General features: G+C 42.0%; 1 protein-coding gene across 3 annotated transcripts in view; it reads left to right on the top strand.

Annotated features, from left to right (window-relative positions):
* The window catches only part of MYLK (myosin light chain kinase), a 286,443-nt gene that overhangs the window by 227,485 nt on the left and 38,876 nt on the right, over positions 1–20,082 (top strand). For all 3 annotated transcript variants that reach the window (XM_019522572.1, XM_019522573.1, XM_019522574.1), the window contains 5 exons: positions 3,960–4,262; positions 8,930–8,962; positions 9,065–9,158; positions 10,575–10,778; positions 16,742–16,959. In XM_019522572.1, the coding sequence (XP_019378117.1) occupies positions 3,960–4,262; positions 8,930–8,962; positions 9,065–9,158; positions 10,575–10,778; positions 16,742–16,959 (852 nt within the window). The remainder of the gene's footprint in view (positions 1–3,959; positions 4,263–8,929; positions 8,963–9,064; positions 9,159–10,574; positions 10,779–16,741; positions 16,960–20,082) is intronic.

The following is a 20,082-nucleotide window of genomic DNA, read 5'->3' on the forward strand; positions in this document are numbered from 1 at the left end:
GATCTTCCGAGGTCCCTTCCAGCCCTAATGTCTATAAAATCTATAAAATCTACCAGAGAGCCACCTGCATAGATGCACACCCATTCAGTAGGCGCTGGTCCTTCAGCCTTTCCTTACACAAATAAAAAAGGACTGTGGGAGTGAGCCCCTCACTGAGAAACAGCTGGCCTATGCTTAAGGTTGTAATAGTTTCATAGTTTCATAGATTTAGGGTCGGAAGGGACCTAGTAGATCTTCTAGCCCGACGCCCCGCCAGGGCGGGAGAACAACAAAACCCCAAAACAAGAAACGGGACTCAAATGAGTCCAGCCAGGTAGGCGTCCAGCCTCTTCTTAAAGACCCCCAGGGTAGGGGCCAGCACCACTTCCCTTGGAAGTTGGTTCCAGCTCCTAGCCGCCCTAACTGTGAAGTAGTTTTTGCGGATGTCCAATCTATACCTCCTCTCCATCAACTTGTGCCCATTACTCCTTGTTATGCCAGCGGGCGCTAGGGGAAACAGCGTCTCCCCCAAACCCTTCTGGTCCCCCCTAGTGAGTCTATAGACTGTCACCAGGTCCCCCCTCAGCCTTCTCTTGTGGAGGCTGAATAGGTTCAGGTCCCGCAGTCTCTCACTGTAGGGTCTGCCCTGTTGTCCCCGGATCATGCGGGTGGCCCTCCTCTGGACCCTCTCCATGTTGTCCACATCCCTCTTGAAATGGGGCGCACAGAACTGGACACAATACTCCAGCTGTGGCCTGACCAGCGTCGCGTAGAGGGGGAGGATCACCTCCTTGGCTCTACTCGAGATGCACCTGTGGATGCACGACAAGGTCCGGTTAGCCCTGCCAACCATGACCTCGCATTGTCGGCCCATGTTCATCTTGGAGTCAATAATGACTTCAAGATCTCTTTCTGCCTCCGTGCTCTCAAGTAGGGAGTTCCCCATTGTGTAAGTGTGCTGCTGGTTCCTACTGCCCAAGTGCAGCACCCTGCACTTGTCTGTATTGAAACGTAAGACAGCCCATTATAAAAATCTCTCACTGTATATCACATTCCAGCCTCTGGTAGACTTTTTTGGGTGAGTTTTGAAAAAACTTTAAGCTCTTGAGGGGGGAAGTTTCCTGGTGTTGAAACTGTCCATTTTTTCCCTGTTTTAGGATTGTAGGTTCATAAGAAAGTAGGGTTGTAAGGGACCTCACATCCTTGGGCATCTAGTCTAGTCCCCAGCTTAAGGCAGGATCATTCCTAACTAAACAATTTGAGCCATGAGTCCGTCCGACCTGCTCTCGAAAATTTCCAAGGATGGAGATTGCACAGCTTCTCTAGATCACCTGTTCCAATCCTTGACCACTCTATAATCAGAAAGTTCCTCCTAATCTCCCACCTAAATTTCCTCTGCTGCTGCTTGAGACCATTGTTCCTAGTCCTGTCCCCTGCGGCCACAGAGGAAAGCTCACCTCCATCCTTTTTGTGATCACCCTTCAGGTATTTGAAGACTGTTATCAAATCCCCCCACCTCCCTCCCTAATCTTCTCTTTTCCAGACTAAATAACCTTAGTTCTTTCAACCTTTCCTCCTAAGTCTTTCTTTTCAGGCCCCTAATCATTTATGAAACTCTGTGCTGGATTCTCACCCAAAATGACACAGTACTTCAGGTGAGGCCTCACCAGTGCCAAAGGAGAGGAGAAAGAAGCTCATGCCAGGGGCTGATTCAACTTCCATTGACATTAATAGAAGTCTTTCTTTTGACTTCACTGGGCACATCTACACGTTCATTAATGCACACTAGTTACTGCACATTTAATTTAGTACTTGCTTAATGAAGTACTAACTAAATGAGTAGTAACTAGAGTAACTGCACAGTAGCAGCAGCGAATGCCTTTTTAGTGACCCTATTGTGCAACAGCCTAATAATACTGTGCAGTAGCATATTAGCACTGTCTGTGCTGTGATGCGCTACTACTCAGTGTTATTAGGCTACTGCACATTAAGTATCTCATGTAGATATGCCCACTGGATACTAAATCGAGGGTGCCTATACATGTGCTTGGGTGTAGAGAGGGGCGGTTTTAATTAGAGCGGTTCCCTGACAGCTGCTCTCATTAAAATGGCTCACCGTCACGTGTATTAAGCCACCGCTCATTTTAAAATGTTCACAGGGTGCTTTAACTAAAACTCATTCACCATGAACTAGCATGTCTATAGGCAGCCATAGTGTCTGTGACTTATCCTGCTTATAGTAGGCAGCACCTCAGGAGATCCGAGCTAACTTGTTTAGCAAGTTGTCCCATTCACTGTCAGTAAAATTCATCATCCAGGAGGGTGGTCTCCTTTCATATAACAAATATTTTGTTCCTCTGATCTTCCTAGTAGCCTTTTTCTTGTACCTGTTCCCATTTGAATTCATCTTTCTTGAACATAGGTCACCATAATTGTACACAATATTCCAAATGAGGTCTCATCTCTGCCGTGTACAATGTCACTAACACAGTGTTCCCTATTGCTACTGGTCCTGCTTTGCCTGATAGACTGCATAATACATTTGCTCTTTCACAATTATATTGCTTACTCATCCAGGTCCTAGGTTCTTCTCCCTTCCCAGCATCCTTGTAGATAAAATCATGAGTCTTAAAAGTGTATAAAATGTTGAGTCATTTTTAACCCGTTTTTTGGAGGCAGTCCCTTCTACCTGGTTTTTGGATGCAGATCGGCCATGCCTTCAAGCTTTGCTCTTCAACTTTATAACCCTGCATTTTTAATGAAAGCGGAGATTCTTGTGAAATAACATGACTCTAGTAGCTGGAGATGTAACACCTATCCTGAGTATCACGAGACTCATAATAAAATTGTGAGAGTCGGCCGATCTGGATTTAATAAACCGTATATGAATTCTAACTATTATAGGACAGAACAAGCAGGGTCCAAGGTGTCAAAATGAATGCGTAGGTTCTGTCTGTCAGGCAGGGAAGCAGCAATTAATGACAACTTCTATGGGAGTAAGGAACTAGCTGGATCCTTTGCCGTAAACGTTCAAGCTTTTAATGTGTGGGCTCTTTAAAAGGGATATTAGAAAGGATCCATAAAACACTCAGTTAACTTTAAGTGAACATTAATTATGTTTGTGCTTGGGAATACCCTGTGTCTTATGGAAGCTTCAAATTCATAGGAAGGTTGAACCTCAGCTGAAATGGTCCAGGGGGGACAGCTGGGAGAGATTTAGTGGTGGAAAGACAAGATTTACTTTTGCCCCAGCTCATAACTGCCCTGCTTGCAGACTTTGCTCACTCCAGAAGCTGGGAGACATTCCTGAGGGTTTACAAAATAGCTCTCAGACTTCAAACCATGGCATATGGAAGAAGCATTTTGAGCTGTTGACAGGTACAATGATCACTGTTTAAAAAGTTAACATTTACCCATAGCAGCAGTTCTGTGTTACTGAAATTATTTTTAGCATCTTAGATATATAGGCACAGTAGTAATGGATTAATGATCTCCTTCCTTACTGTCAGCTCAGGATACTCATGGTGAAGGAGTGTTTTTGGGGAGTGGTAATAAGGTGGTCAGCAAAGCACAGTGACCATTACAGCATGATCTAAGCAGGAGCCCAAGGGGACATTGCTGCTGCCATTGGAGGTATGATTGCAGCGTGTGTAAGCAGAGCTGTGCTAGCCTTATCTTGGGTAGCAATAACAAGAAAGGTGTCCCTTATGTGTATAAGCACCTGTGCTACCACTTCTTCACTCCTATTGTTACCCAGACTAGCTGGATTAAACCTAGCTCAGCTATACCCAGCTTCTTCTAGACTCCTACCTTGTGACTGCTGTGTAGACATCATCTCTGAGGCAGAGTGGTCTGTTGGTGGCATGGAGGGAACAGAATTGAGAGCCAAATTCTCCAACTCCCCATGGAGAGAAATGAGGAACAAAGCATTTCTTTATTCTAACCGAGCATTTATTTCATATGTGCATCTTTGTCTGCAGACAAGCCAGATCCCCCAGCTGGAACGCCCTGCGCATCAGACATACGAAGTTCTTCTCTCACGCTCTCCTGGTATGGCTCCTCTTACGACGGCGGAAGTGCTGTGCAGTCCTACACAGTGGAAGTTTGGAACTCAGCGGACAACCAATGGACAGACCTCACTACTTGCCGTAGCACCTCGTACAATGTACAAGACCTGCTGGCTGATAGGGAATACAAATTCCGTGTGCGAGCCGCTAATGTGTACGGCATCAGTGAGCCCAGCCAAGAGTCGGAACTGGTAAAAGTAGGAGAGAAACCAGAAGGTTAGTCTTGATGAGAGAAACAATTAAATAATACTGAATGATGTTGTAGGAATCTCCAAATGAGGCACAGGCAATTACATACATGCCTTTGGATGCACTTATTTGTCATTTGTGCATGCTAGTGCCTTATATGAATATGCAAACACCCTGTTTCCATGTTTCCTTTGGGTATCTGGGTACAGCAAAAGCTGTGTTATCTGGCACTTCACCATCCAGAATGCTCCACTGACCAGCATCTGTCAATACAAATCTTCCTTCTGAGGGACGCGGCAAAAGTGAAACCGGAAGTCCTACTTCTGGTTTCACCGCCACAAGTCAAGTCCGACTTCCTACTTGTGGACCACAGCCCAGGGCGAAGCAGCCTCCGCAGAGCCCCCCTCCCTGTTGCCCCCGGCACACTAACAGCAGGAAGTGAAAGCCCTGGTGCGCTGGACGTGGCATATTTGATTAACTGGCATCCCCCATTCCCCATGGGTGCCAGATAACAGAGCTTTTACTGTACATATATTTTCAATGAGCTTGAAAACCCTATATCAATAATTCTCTGTCGTCTTTAGAATTGCAATGACTAGTTTGTCCTCTGCACTTGTACATATGCATGTGGTTATTAATATTTGTTGTCTATGGTACTAGTAATGAGAGATGCAACTTTTTGTCCAAGAAGAATGGGTTCAAATTTAATCCAGCTTGCCAGTGCTGTCCAGCAAGTTTTGTGAAATGCCCTGGGAGGCTCAATCTGCTTTACAGTGGACATAGCTCAAAAAAAACCCAGCACTAGCATTGCCACCAGTTGCCATACCTGTGGGCCATCTTTGAATAGGCTAGAGATGGCTTAACCTCTCGTTCCTATAGGTAGTTCTTGCATTTCAGATCTGTTTGGGGTCACTGGGGGAAAGCTTACCCCTCTGTTACCCATGAGGCGACTAGTCCATGGGTTAAATATTTTGCCACTGACACTGTGCTTTCAAATTGGCACCTTGTATGAATGTCAATTTGGTCGAAAGATTTTTTTGAACCAGTTAACATCCCAGAATATTTTTCTCCTGTGGAATATGCTCTTGGGGATATTTCAACTTTTTTTCCCCCTCCTGAGCCTTTAGCAATGGAGCAGTCTCAAAGGGAAAAGCTGAAGTATCCTGGGACTTTTCCTGAGCATGGAACATATATTCAAAAAACAAAAAGTGTTCATCACTCTGTAGTCCGGCAAATGATCCATCGCACACAGAGTACACATATAAGGAGAGGAGGAGAGGAGAACCTTGTAAACAATCTCATGCACCACAGCAAAGTCCAGATTTAGAAAATAAAGGAGAATAAGTCTTTTCTCATAATTCTAATTGCTAATCTTTGGGGAGTGGATCACCAGTTCCAGCTCACTCTCTCTCATTATATATTATATATGCATTGGTTTTAATTTACTGTTTGTTCGGATAAAGCCCTAGAAAGTTGGCAATACTGTTATTATGGACCTTCTGCAGTTTTGCCTCAAATATTTCCCCATGCAAGTAATTGGTTCTCTTGCTGGGGCTGCTAAATGGAAGCTAGTTCAATGGAAATATTCCTTTGACTATAAGATGCCTTTGAATTTAAGGCCTAGCCTTGTTTTCTGACTCTCATTTTAAGAAGAAAATAAACAGCAAATAAAACCACATGTACAGGGAAACGATCTCTGTGGTGCATATAATTATTTCTCTTTTTTTTAACTTCAACTTAAAACAAGCCATTTTTGGAAGACATATTCCATTTTCTCAAGTGTCTCTTATGTTCCAAGGTATATGATAATTGCTTTCTTTATTTAAAACACCTTAAAATAAATCAAGGGCCAAATTCTCTCCAAGGGAGAAGTAGAGTGGCACTAAGACTTCAAGAAAGCGGAACAGTCAACCTCTGAAAGCAAAAACTCCCGTTATTGCTCTCTCCTCTCTCTTTGGTTGTGGAAAGAACACATTTTAACTTTGAACACTCCAAGCGTTTGCACTTCCAAACATTATCACTAATTGCACTGGGTAGGAACCAGCAACATGCATTTTGAGATGAGGGGTTGTTTTTAGTGTCAAAGAGGTTTTAGAAGCCCCAGTGGAGCTGGGGTGTCTAGGAGATACTCAGAGACGAATAACCGGTAACAGCAACAAAAATATGTTGGGTAAAGAAACCCACTGTGGAAAAATAGCTCCTTGTATCTGGGTAAAAAGTTAGTCTAGTTCAGTGGTGCCCAACCTTTTTAGATTCAAGGTGCCCATCATTAGATTTGAGGCACCCCTCATTAGACTTAAGCAACCCCTTGAAAAATGCCAGCTGTTAGTTTTCACTTGTTTTTTGACTACCAAAAAATAAAGAGCAGTTTTTGTGTTGCAGTGAACTCCGAAAGACCACCCCAGGTCAGAAAGTTTTTTACAGTATGGATTCCTAATTGAAGTCTCTGGGTTTATCTTGTAAATCAAGTTTGCACACTTAACAGTGCTAACATTGTGTGACATTTTGTGGCACCCTTGAAAGGATCTCAAGGCCCTTTATGGCACACTGGTTGAGACTCACTGATCTAGTTGTTTCAACACCAGACTGGAAACCAAACCAGGGCTTTCTGTTAATGACACTGTGATTGACTTGCTGAGTGACCTGGGGTAAGTCGCGTCAGGATAGATTTTCAGTAGTTCAAAGCATATCTGCATTTCTAATCAAAGTCAGTAGAAACTGTGGGTTTTCAACATATTGGAAAATCAGGCTCCTTATTTTGCTCCACTGTAAACTCCTAGCCAAGTAGCTAAAGCCACGTCTCTCCCTGCCAAAAAAAAAAAGCAGTGCTTGATTTTTACATTGAGATCAAGATCAATAGCGCACAGCTGTCTCACTATAAAATCTTAGTGGAAAAAATGCTCAGGTTGTTTGAACCGTGATGTAGGTGAGGTCAGTACTGTCTGAGGTCAACACTGTATGCCCACCCATGTTGACCTTACCTTGCTACATCACAGTAAAACCTACCGAGCCTTTTCCAACAGGATTTGACAGCAAGATAGCTAACACACATTAGTTATCTCAGTGTAAGAAAATACAGTTTCTCTGGCTCTGAAGACAGTCTTAGATTCAGTTTACTCATCTCTACACTAAGGCATGCTGCCTGCCTCACACAAGTGTTGGTAGTCACCCTGAGATACTCCAGTGAAAGATGCTTCGGCAACGCAGAGTAGGATTATTACTGTGGAGGAAGACAGAGACATGCTGCCATATGTTCACCATTAATACAAATGGCAAGGGGATGTAATAAGTCATAAAGGAACCGAAGAGGTGATTCCAGCTTGGATGTACAGTGCCTTCCAATTGTGGAAGACTTGACCTCAGCTTCATGAGCTTAACCACAAAGGAAATGCATCTTTTCCCTAACTGAGAGCTTCCACCTGTGGACAGAAAGGTTTCCCAATTCAGGCCTGCGATGCAGTGCTGCACAGGTTGCACACACAGCTGAGGGATGGGGAACTGACTGCTTCGAGGCTCTGGCCACCATTTGGCAGACACCGCTATTGGCAGCCCGGCTGGAATCAGCTCCCTCATGCAGCCCTTAAAAGGGGAGGAAAATGTGATGTGCTTCATGCGAGTGTGATTTCCAGCTGCAAAAATCTGAGCAGTTTCTAGTGCAGGGGGGTGGGGAGAGCAAACTTCCCTTCTTGCTATTCTGGTAGATTGGCTGACAGCAGGCAGCGAGTCCCATGCGGGTCTAGAAAGGTCACAGATACAAAAAGGAGAAGGGGTGATGAGGGCTAGTTAATTGGGTCAGTCCACATGAGCTGTGTAACTGCCAGTTTACAGAGCACGTACCGGTTGTAACAGGAAGACCTTTTCTTTTGAATATGTTCCTACTAGATGGGCTCTGCTTTTTCGAGTCCATGTACTCCAGCAAGTTTTCATCCACTGCCATCTCCTCAGAAACACCTCATTCCCAGGTGTTGTTTGGGCAATCCCACCATGGCTCCCTCAAGCTGTCTTTGTTTTATGCTGTTAAAGTCCCTGGCGTTTGGCCTTGCAGTTAAACACACGAGTGGAATGAGGCACCATTAATAATTTGAGTCCACAAAATATGGAAGTGCTTTTCAGTCAAGCTTAGTAAAACATGGCTGCTTATCTGAGCTACCCGAAACCCTTGGGTCTGCAAAATTTGGTGGGACATTTGACAAAAACAAGCTCTCTCTAGGGGTTCTTTTGGGGCTTGGGTTTTTTTGCTTTTTAGCTTGAAAGGAAGAGTCAGAAGTACATTTGCCCCCATGTACAGACAATTAGGTATTTCATCTGGTCAATGACTGTTATTGTTCAAAATTCATTCCTTTTTTCTGAAGCACTCCCAAGTCAACATATTAATGACTCATTATGTTCCTAGAAGATATGTAAAACAGCTGTGCTATCTTCAAAAGATATTCCACATTGACAAGAGCAGCAAAGGTTACCCAGCTTCTACCACCTGATTTTGATTTAGTTAAAAATGGAGACTGAGTCAATGGATTCCCTTTATTGTATGCTAATTGTGCAAACTCTGTTTGTTTCTTATACCTAGCTGCTTCTTTTTATCTAACCACAAGATCAAATGTGAAAGTAATAAACCTACTTTATATAAGCATCAACATCCTGTGCAGTAAGGAGTTAGTCATCCATATTTTTTCTTCCCCCCCTTTTTTTAATAGAACCTAAAGATGAAGCCGAGCTGTCTGATGATGGTAAGAAGTCCATTACTTAATCAAAACAAATTCATTGTTACATCTTTCATTCATATTGTATGAGGAGTTTTTTTAATCACAGTTTTTTATCCTCATTTATAGAAGGGAAGGAAGTAGAGGTTGACTATCGGACTGTTAGCATCAATACAGAACAGAAAGTTTCAGAATTCTACAATATTGAAGAACGATTGGGATCGTAAGTAGTATACTGTCCTTTTTTGGACTAATGCATCTTATAGGCTTTCAGTCAAGTCAAAGCTAGAAAAGTGCATTCTTAAATGCCTATAATACAGTACTTGGACATTCTTAGCATTTGAACCAGACTTCTCATGTTCAATAAAAATAGATTCCAAAGTGGTCTGGTCTCCTCTTCATAAATGATGCATAGCTCTGTTAATTGATCATTTTATATAGGAATTGCATGTACTTGCAGTAAGGAAAATGGAGCCCATAAATGAATACAGCTAGATGATTTATTCTTTGTTCCCTGCTGTAAAAGCTCACTGAAAAGCAGCAACCCACTGTGCAGTTGCAGCTCCATTATATCCATTAGTGATAACAAGATTATCCTGCCTGTCGCCTGAAGTCTCTGGACAGTGGTTGTAATCCTAAAAGCAAAAGGATTAATGGTCTTGCTCAGTGAATGTCAATGATTAGGATGGCTGTGTCAGCAGTCAGGCCTGTGAATATGTGAACTGTCTGCCAGGACAGTCCTTGAGTGATTAGTCCTGCTAGTGATGACCAAAGCCATTAAGATCTTGCATCTGTATAGTCCTCTCTGTAACAACTCTCCCTTGGCAGATCTCCCTTTTTTTAATGCTTTCATTGTGAAAGGCACATGGTTAAAGTGAAATGGTATGCAAGCTCCCAGCTGCAACCATAGATTTAGATAAAGGGGGAGTCTTGAGGAGCAGGTTTGTCCTGTATCAGAGGGAAGCTCCCTTCCCCACACAGCACAAACTTACCCTGCCCTTTCCTGCCACTCAGTGTGGGCCACACACTGGAAAAATGTGCTGTAACAAGGTTTTGGGGCATGTCTGACTCTGTTCTAATGATAACTTCATTGTGTTACTTTTGGCATTTATTATATGCAGAGTGGGAGTGAGTAGGCAGGGTGCATTTTCACAGCAGCATTTGCGGGCACAGGCAGTGGCCCCCAGGGGTTTAGCAGTTAGACAGCCCTGCCCTGAGAGATTATTTTCTTACAACTCGCCTGTACAATGAGAAGAATAGATGGCTGGGGAGGAAGGGCAGCGTGATGATAAATTGATGAGTTCAGAAGTGTTTAACGTATAATAAAAATTCAAGCAACTCACATGCTTAATTTCTACTAAATGTCTCAGGCAGGTCCTCAGCTGATATACAGAAACACAGCTCCATTGACGTCAAAGAAACTACAGTAATCTGATCTCACCCTTTGAGTATAATGTTCAGAAAGATACTTTGGCAAGCAGCTCTGCCTGGTTTAGTACAGAACTGCACAAGTGCTTATGATCATGGGTTTGCAGTGCAGCCATTCCCAGTCTGAAAAGGGGTTTTCTAAAATTGTTTTTAATCCTAGAGAACTATGGCATATTAAAATCACGTCATATAAATATTTATATGTTTTCAGGGGAAAATTTGGACAAGTCTTCAAACTTGTTGAGAAGAAAACTGGAAAAGTTTGGGCCGGAAAGTTTTTTAAAGCATATTCAGCTAAAGATAAGGAAAATATAAGGCAAGAAATCAGCATCATGAACTGTCTACATCACCCAAAACTTGTCCAGTGTGTAGACGCCTTTGAAGAAAAAGCCAACATTGTCATGGTCCTGGAAATGTAAGTATACACCAGAGCACACTAGGGTAAACTAATAGCAGTGCATTTTGGTTGTTGGTGCTCAATATGTGAAGGTCTGCCAACACTTTGACAGAAAATTTAAAAGTATTTGTACAAAAAAAGGACAGTCATGCATGACTCTCTCAACAAATCCAGGTGTTCTTCTCTGTACACATATGACAAAGTTATTCTGTTTATTCATGGTATTTAAACATCTTTGGCCAATTCATCTCTCAACTCTCTCCCTGGAAATCAACATACATGCACCAAAGTCTGCACAGCCAGGCTAGAAATGTTATGAGACCAAGAAGTCATGAGTTTTGCAGCACATCCTGCTTCTGGTTCAGTTGCTATTACTGAAATAATGGCACTTTACAATGTTTCCTCTTCTCTAAACCCTCTGGAATGTGAGAATTAGAAATAACTGCCTACTGGACAGAAAAAGTTAGCTTTATATTTCACCACTGTCAATTTTATTTGGCTTTAGACGTGAGAAACATTTAGATTAAGGGACTGTTGTTGTTGATTTTGAGATCTGTCACGTGCACCAAATAAAGCACTGTATTTTCTTGCGGATGCAATGGCTGCTGAGATTGAATTACAGAAGACAAAGACGTGCTGCAGGGTACAAACCCAAAAGCTGAATTCTTAAGGGAAGAGTTGGAGTCTTACAAAAAATCTAACCACGCACATTTAGAGCTGGATCTGTTTGAGGTACAATACAGTTAAATGGTAGTTTAGATCAGGACTATCCAACGTCATGTGGCCCCTGAGCTGCAGACCACACAGATCATATGCTGTGGGGGCGAACCCCTGGAATTTGCCTCCCCCCACCATGTAGGCAGCATGTGGACCCTGTGAACCCCACCACGTGGACTGCACAAGCAGCATGCTTCGATCTCTGCTGCGCCTGCTGCACGGACAGTGCTCAGCCCCCTTCTAGCTCCTTCCCCACCATGCAGAAGTGGGAGATGTGACTCCGGGGCCTTCAGATCCCATCCTGGCTCCACACAGACCACATGCAGCCCTCAGGCCACCAGTTGGACAGCCCCAATTCGAAACAACATTTATTTTCCATCAAGGTCAAGGTTCCCCTTCTACATTGTGAAGAAAACTCAGAGTAACCAACCTAGAACCTTTTTCCTGGAAGAGGAACAAAAGGGTTTGGATACATAATGCGTAGGCAAAACAGTGGTGGGCCTATAGAAAACCTTGATATACAACAAACTTTCTAAATTGACGTAAATGGGCATAGACAAGATGTTGTGGTTCTTCCTGGCTAGCACCTAACTAACTAAGCACAACATAATGTAGCCATACTGGATCTCCCTAACTTACGTCCCAGTTGTAGCCATGGTAGAAGAGAAGGGTGATCCATTTTGTTTCTCTCCATTTAGTCCCACCACTTTCAAATCCCTCCTTCCTTCATGCAGAGAACAACTAGAAAAGGCAGCATTTAAATCCCATCTGTTGTTGGGATTCTTGCTGAACAGAGCAACCCCACCCAATCTTCCTACTCCTCTTGAGGCTACACATCCTGCTCACTTTGTGCTCCCGGCCTACAGCACTGTGGAAAGCAACACAAAAGCAACTTAAGAATTTCTGGGCAGAGCATCCCAGTATCATGCTCATGTGACTTGTAATGAAACAGTTAATGAATCTCACTGTAAATACACCATAACTATATGTAGGGCGCAGTATCTCTTTTATCCCGGGCTCAGAAGGTGCCGCTGTGCCAGAACTCTTTGCAGAAGAGAATCTGTTCAGCACAGCTTGGAAGGCAGCAGTCAGACTCTAGAAGCAGTGATGACCGAAGTGTCCATTGCATAACTCCTCGTGCACCGGTTTCATGGGAATACCATATTCATTGCAGCAGGAAAGAAAATCAAGTCTTGATCTCTGCGGGTGTCTTGTCCAAAAGGCTAGGTCAGTCACTATGGCTCCCGTGCAGCTGCTTCTCATTCTGATGCATAGAGAAGCAGAGAAGGGGTGGGTTTCTTTTTCTTCCCCAGCCTAATTCTCCAAACAAAATACAGATTGCTTTAAGCAAAGAGAATAGAATTCTACTTTGGTGAACTGGTGCATATTCGGACGGTGCAAAAAAGCTATTCTAACACAAGCACGTTTTAGAGAGTGAATCCTGTTTATGCAAATTTGGTGATAAAATATTAGAGGTGGATTTTTACTTATAGATTTAAAACTGGTGATTGAGAAGGGAAAGTTCATTCTACTTCACTTGGAACTGGGAGCTGGCAAATCTAGTGGAAAACAGAGAACTGCTTTTAAAAGGAGTTGGGGAACCTGTAGCTGCATGAACTGTTGATTTTTCGTACCACCAAAAGACCCCAGCTTTGCATAAACATTAAAATGCTTTCAAATACCAGGGAATTTCACGTACTTTAGTCTGTGTCGAGATGCAGTTTTAGGTATTAAACTAGGTTGTGGTTGCATGTCAAAGAGGGTAAGCCTGGATTTTCAGAAGAGCAGAAGTTCCCTGCATTCATATTGTTCTCCTTGTTCTCATCAAGGTTTAAGAATGTAGCCAGAAATTCAAAAGAATTCACCTGCTGCCAGCCTGTTTCTAGTGAAGTGACCAGATTTTCATGAGTGCTCGGTGACCACTTCATTGAGATGCTTCACTGGAGCAGAGGTCTTTTGAAACTGTGATCTTGTATATATGGCTGGAGCCAAAGGCTGCTTTCAATTTGCCTGGATCTGCTTCTGTGTAATTCCCATTAGTTTAGGTTTCCAGAAAGACAGATTATTTTTTTATGAATCAAAATGGGTTGAATGGAAAAAGAATAGTTTCACTGCCCATGTCCTGTGATGTGGGCTCTGCAATCAAAATTCATTCCAAATAAACCCACATTGCTTTAGAAAATCTGATCCTGACTAGGTGGGTGGACGGGCGTGCTTCTCATTCACGTGATTGTAAACCAGACGTATTATGTAGTAGGTCCGTCCTCCAGAATTCCAGCACAGGCCCGTTCCCTAAAGTATGCCTGGCCTATCATTTCTGCAGTATAACTTACATCCTCTCGTTTTAAATGTTTCCAAGGATTTCCACTGGAACGTTGTCGACTAAAGGCTCTTCCATTGTCTCATAGATCTCACCACCAAGAAGATCAATGTGTCCTAATATTCAGCCTAATATTTCCTCTCTCAGTTTCTCTATTCTCCTCTTCCTTGAATCCAGCTAAACAATTACTCGCCCTCTCAGGCGTTTAAACCATGCAAATATTTTAGGTCACTTAATCCCGCTGCTTAGCATAGGCTTAATTTAGGCAAGCTATTCCTATTTAGCTATTTTGGTCATGCCTCCTCTATTAATCCCTGGAGACCCTTAAATTATTTCAGTTGTCCTTTCCTCAAAACCCTCCAATTTGTTTGCACCTTATCACCTGGCTTTGCAATCCGGAGGCGACCCCAGACAGTTTGTTTCCCAAATGGCACTGTCCAGCAGTAGATACCCTGAAAATATTCTGGTGGGAAGACTTGTTTTATAAAGTAATGCAGTGTGAGTGGGTTTGAAAGTTTAGGCGTAACTGTCTTCAGATCCTTTCACTTCTCTCAGAAGGTCAGTTTTAATTAGTATATATCCTATTTTAAACATGAGATTATTAAATTGCAAACTAGAAGGTAGAAATTTGATGGGATTAAATTGCCACAAATCAGCATGGTTTCTTGTTTGATTTGCACCGGGGCATACATTTAAATGCGGTGAGATTTCTCACAAGGAAGAGCCACAGTAAGTCCTCTATATGATTACAGGCCCACTGCAATCCTAAAATAAGAAAGGGCTGTGTTTGCTGCAAGTGAATCTTTGAGGGTACCCTCACAGTGGAGAAGACTCCCCTGACTTGTGCATGCACGAAGAAAACACAATGCCCTTTGCTAATCCCTGCATTGATCCGGCATCTTAAAGTATCTTTAAAAGCATAGTCACAGAAAAATTGAGTCCATTTCTAAACAGCTTCACTACTCCGAGACAGTATGAGTTGCAGGAAATAAATGAGATGCTGAGCATCTAGGAAATGAGAATACAGTTTATCTTAAAGACATTACCAATAACCGGACAAAGCAGGGAAGAGACCAACAAGCAGATAAGTTGACTTTAATTCATCTTTGTGTAACAGGGCTGAAAGGCTGTACTGGACGCAATGCTGTACTCTCACAAAGGCTGCACATTCACAGAGATCATTTTGTAGAATTAAAAATTATTGCTGAAATCTAACGTTAGGTGTGTTTCAAGCAGCCAGCAAAATACATCTCACTTCAAGCTTTTTGTTCTTGCTTCTTTGTTTAAAAGCTCATTTGTTGGAAATTTGCTTTTAGCCACCCAAAAAAATATGGTTTTCTATGATAAGAAGCAATCCTCATTTTCTTCTGGATCTCTCATGGAAAATACAAGGATGACATTTAATTTGGAGTTGCCTAGTACTCCAAACAAATGTTTTCTGGGTGCCAATGCTTTCATAAAAATGTCAATACTGGTAACTAACTGGTTCAACTTCATGAAATATCAGAACCTGGGCACTTCGATTTTGGATGCATTGATCTGAGAAGTCGAGCAATTACATTGGTTTTACGTTCCAAAAACATAATAATCCAGTGTATTCTTCTGTGTTTGTCAAACATATGCTGCCATTATTGTTTCTATGTTTAGTTCTCCATAACATTTTAGTAGAAGGCTACAGTAGCTATTCTAATGAGATATTTTCTGAAACCTTATAAAGAAAGCAACAGAATGAGTCCAGAACTCCAGATGTTTCAGTTTCAGCTTAATACACTGGCTTTCTTACCCTACATCAGACAAGCTGTAAACACCAAAAGGCTGCATTTCAATTTTGCTTACCTTCCATAACTGAAATGTGCAATTACATTTGGCAGCAAGAGTAAATGTTGCCAAATCTTAAGCTGTATAAAGAGTATGTCGCATTTCATTTAGAACAGATTTATGAGGGCAAAGCTGTTTTTCACCATTTGCTCCCTTCTGTATGTCACCCCCCCACCACGTAATTAAAGTATTTCCCATCTTTGGACATTAGGAGAAGAACCAGATGAGTGATTACTAAGAATCAAAAATAACATTTTGCTTTATTTTGACCATATGAAGAATGTCCACCTTCAGCTCTAGGAACAGTTTGATACAACAGATTGTGCCCTGGAAAAAACAGTGATTTTGCTACTTCAATGGAGAAAAACAGAATCTGAATAGAGATGAGCAACTAAAAGGGCGATGCTTTGAGAAAGAAAGAAAGAAATCAATCTGAGAAAAACTTGGTCAAATCTTGGCCCCTTTAAAGCCAATGTCAAAAAGCATTATTATTTCACTTGGTCAGGATTTCATGCTTTTTGATAGGTCCTATTCCATCTATTAAGCATCCAAGTAGCCTTAGGCACCTAAGTGTAATCCTGCTCCCTGAAAAATAGTTAACATATAAGTGGGTGGACACTACTCAGGTTCTCTTTTTATGTTTCAGTTTCTTTTTCCACTCAGCATTTGCTTTTAATTTTTAATTGCTTTATATACATTTTTTTATATTGGAGGAGGAAAGTCACTCGCACTCCCAGTCTCTGACTGTTTAGGGGGCCAGTTGCAAACAGTTTACGAGGGATCGTGGCCATATTACCCATTTCTTGTTGCAAAACGTGAAAGTTTCCTGGTTAGTTCCCAGCTATCTAAGATGTCAGTACCCAAACATGGAAATTAGGAGCACAGTATGAAAAAGGATGAGATCTGCTGATTTATACCATGCACAATGAGGATTGTACAAGAGTGGTCATCTTCCTGGGGGCGAGAGAGGTCTTGGGTCTATGGAAATCTCTCCATTACAGCACATAGGCTGTAGCCTGAAAGACTTTTAGTAACTTCTGATATATTTGAACTATATCTGTTCAAAAAATGGAAGCATCTGCTTTACCAAAAACCCTGCAAAAACCTTTATTTCTGTCTTTTCTAGTGTTTCTGGGGGAGAACTCTTTGAACGAATCATTGATGAAGACTTTGAGCTGACAGAGAGAGAGTGCATTAAATACATGAAGCAGATTTCAGAAGGAGTTCAGTACATCCATAAACAGGGCATTGTCCACTTGGACTTGAAGCCAGAAAACATCATGTGTGTCAACAAGACTGGTACAAGTATCAAGCTCATTGACTTTGGACTTGCAAGACGATTAGGTAAGAAAGACATCTTTTGCTAATTTTGTTCCTGAAATGACAAGCTGTATGACAGGTAGAACAGCAGTGTATAACTAGTCTGTTCTTCAATAAGTACAAGCATATACTTTCAGTCCAATTATTCTTATTATATTTAGAAGTATAAAACAAGAATGTAGATGAGAAAGCAGAGAGTGTGTCTGTTCTCAATGAGTCTGCATAGAAGTTACTACAAAAATACTGTGGCTAGAGACAGAAATTACACATGAACCAGTATAAGTGATCGGAAACTGGTTCAGATCTGTAACACAACAGAAGTGCAGTCCACACAGACCACTTTTAAAATGGCTAAAACCAGTTTGAGATAAACCTGGATGGATGTAGTATCAGACCTCACTGATTTAGGTTAAACTGATTTATTGAACTTCTCTCCCAGATCCCCTCCAGATTCAAATCAACTCACAGTCCGCCAGCATCCCAGGATGCTTTGTACTTTCACCACAAACCCCACCGCTCACAGGGTGGGTGGGCCAGCCTTGGCCCAAGATGTCTGCTCCAGCCCAACAAGGAGGTGTGCTCTGGTGCCCCCCAGCTTCTAGTTGGGGTTACTGCAGGCATGTGGCCGCATTTCTGGAATCAAAAGTGAATGTCTGTTCACTTGCTTATTGGTTCAGTCTATGCAGCTTAGACTCGCCTGTAAAGACTGAATCTATTCAGCCTTGGGATTTTGACTGTCTGTGTTTGGCACATGTGTCTCTGGATAGTGTTCTCCCTGTTGATTGAAAGTAGGTATGTGCATAGATAAATACATCACATTTACTCCAAACAATCTTACAACCTTCAAAATCTTATGAAGATATTGAAATCCGTATCTTGATCACTTATGCTCATTAAAGACCTTTGACAGTTTTATAAAAGTATGAGTTATCTTGATATTCTAGGAAATTTCCAACTTGTCTGATTACATTCCACTTACATTTACCCTTTGTTTGATATGCTTTCTCTTCTGAATTGATGTGCATACCAGACCATTGCAAAATTTCATCCTAAAGGGATGTACTGCTGGTCAGAGGGGTTTATATTACAGCATTTACTAGTTGTAAATAATTAAAGTTAAAAAGCCCCTTTTACTTTAAACCACTTCTTGAATGATACGTAACTTCCCCCTGCACTGTCTTTTGAGCTGTAACTTTCCATTAAGTGTCACCCTAAAGCAGGGGTGGGCAAAATGTGGCCTGGGGGCTGGATGAGGCCCACCAGGCCATTCTATCTGGCCTGTGGGACCCCTAAAAAATTTAGAAAATTAATATTTATCTGCCCTGGGCTGCCTGTTATGTGGCCCTTGATGGCTTGCCAAGACTCAGTAAGCGGCCCTCTGCCCAAAAGTGCTCTAAAGTGAATTAATTGAGCTGGCAACTAGCCTTTGGTGGCTACACGGCTAGTTTGAGAAGGGAACATCACATGTGGCAAAGAATTACTGCAAATTGATTATCTAAGAGAAGAATATCAACCTCAGGGGCTCTGTTTCTTTTGCCATGAATTTCTGGTTTACCTTTTAATTAGCAGGAGAAGAAAAATCATTCCAAAACTTAAACTGCTTAAGGTCAGATTCCATGTCTCTTGCTCACACTGCTTTCTTACTAGGTCTGTAGACTTAGCCCAATAAAGTGGGCTAAGGACAATTTGTGTGAATTACTTTCTCCATTGTCGGTAAGGGGACTAATAAAAGGGCCTGTGGTTGTGATTTTTTTTCCTTCTTACATGAACTTATACCTGATCCCTTTACAGAAAGGGAAGAACAAATTACTAACATGAGTGAGAGTTGGAATTTTTATCTTCTTCTTAATGCTATACTCCTTTATCCTTCCCTTTCCTTTCAGTCCTAAAAGCCACCAACCAGTGCAAACAGAAGTCTTTACTAAAAGAATATGTTGATTTAATTGGAGCAGAACATCCTGCTTTCAAACTTTGTCAGATGTGGTTATGCACTGAAAAGGGTGTCTGTGAAAGTGGCATTCTTATTCAGGCAATCTGCTACCTGCTTCGATTCAGACTTAGGCCTGATTTTTGACTAACTGAAATAAGACTATGCTACCCTTGAGGCTTCCATTAGCTTCCATTACTCACTACGTGTGGGTAGCGAGCCTGATTTTGTTCTGATTCAGGGATCACCCGCAGAATTGTTCACTGGGTTTCAGTGGGGATGTGAAAGAACCCGGACTGGCCATCAAATTCCAGCTGTCACTTTGCAGAACCAGTATTTGCTCGTAAAGTGAGCAAATGTTATCATCGAGACACAACATGAAACTGCAGAATGATGTCCTCATGGTAACTTTTCTAAGCAGAGCCTTTAGATGACTTTAACCCAGGTACAGTAAAAGAAACACTGAACTCTTACCTTCTTAACCTGTGGTTTCATTTCTGTTGCTTTTTGCACTTGGGAAAGCAAGCTGGATTCACCCTGCATATTCATCTCATGTACAAAATCTACAATCAGTTTATGCTTTTCTCAGCAGTAGTAAATTGCTGGCTGTGGGCGCTAGATTGACCTTAATTTCCTACCAAGCATATTAATTTGGCCCTGTGTGTTGCTCCTGCTGCCATGGTGACATTACAGGCATTTGCACTGTTTTTTATCTATGAAGCAAATTAATTTCTGTTGTAAATCCAAAGTTCTCATTTTATGCCAGGGCTAAATTTGGCCAGCTGTATCAAAATGATCTGAATTCAAGATGTAGCAAGTGTAGCAGCCCTCAGAAACAGGCAGTATTGCACTGACTGGTCCAACAGAAAGAAAAAACCCCTGTGCTAGTCAATAAGCTATCCAACATTCAGCGTAAGCCTTTTCCAGGTATAAGAAAACAGTCTATATTAGCAATAGCTCTAAGCCATTCTGTATTGGCTTCTCTACTTGGTCCCTTCTTATTTCTAGCCATCTCATTTGACATATTCGAAGCATACTCCTACATCTGTTGGCTCTCACCGACTTCCATAGATTTGGGTTTAGGACCGCAATTTATGAGGCTAATTCAAAAATCTTACTTGGTCAGAAGTCCAATGGGAGTGGGAACCAAGGAAGGGCCGACTGATTTTTCTTTATAACATTAGAGGGGTTTTTAGTTTTGTTTTGTAACCAGTACCAAT

The sequence above is a fragment of the Gavialis gangeticus genome, unplaced genomic scaffold (assembly GCF_001723915.1).
Source record: "Gavialis gangeticus isolate Ggan-Ray unplaced genomic scaffold, GavGan_comp1, whole genome shotgun sequence".
Taxonomy (NCBI): Eukaryota; Metazoa; Chordata; order Crocodylia; family Gavialidae; genus Gavialis; species Gavialis gangeticus.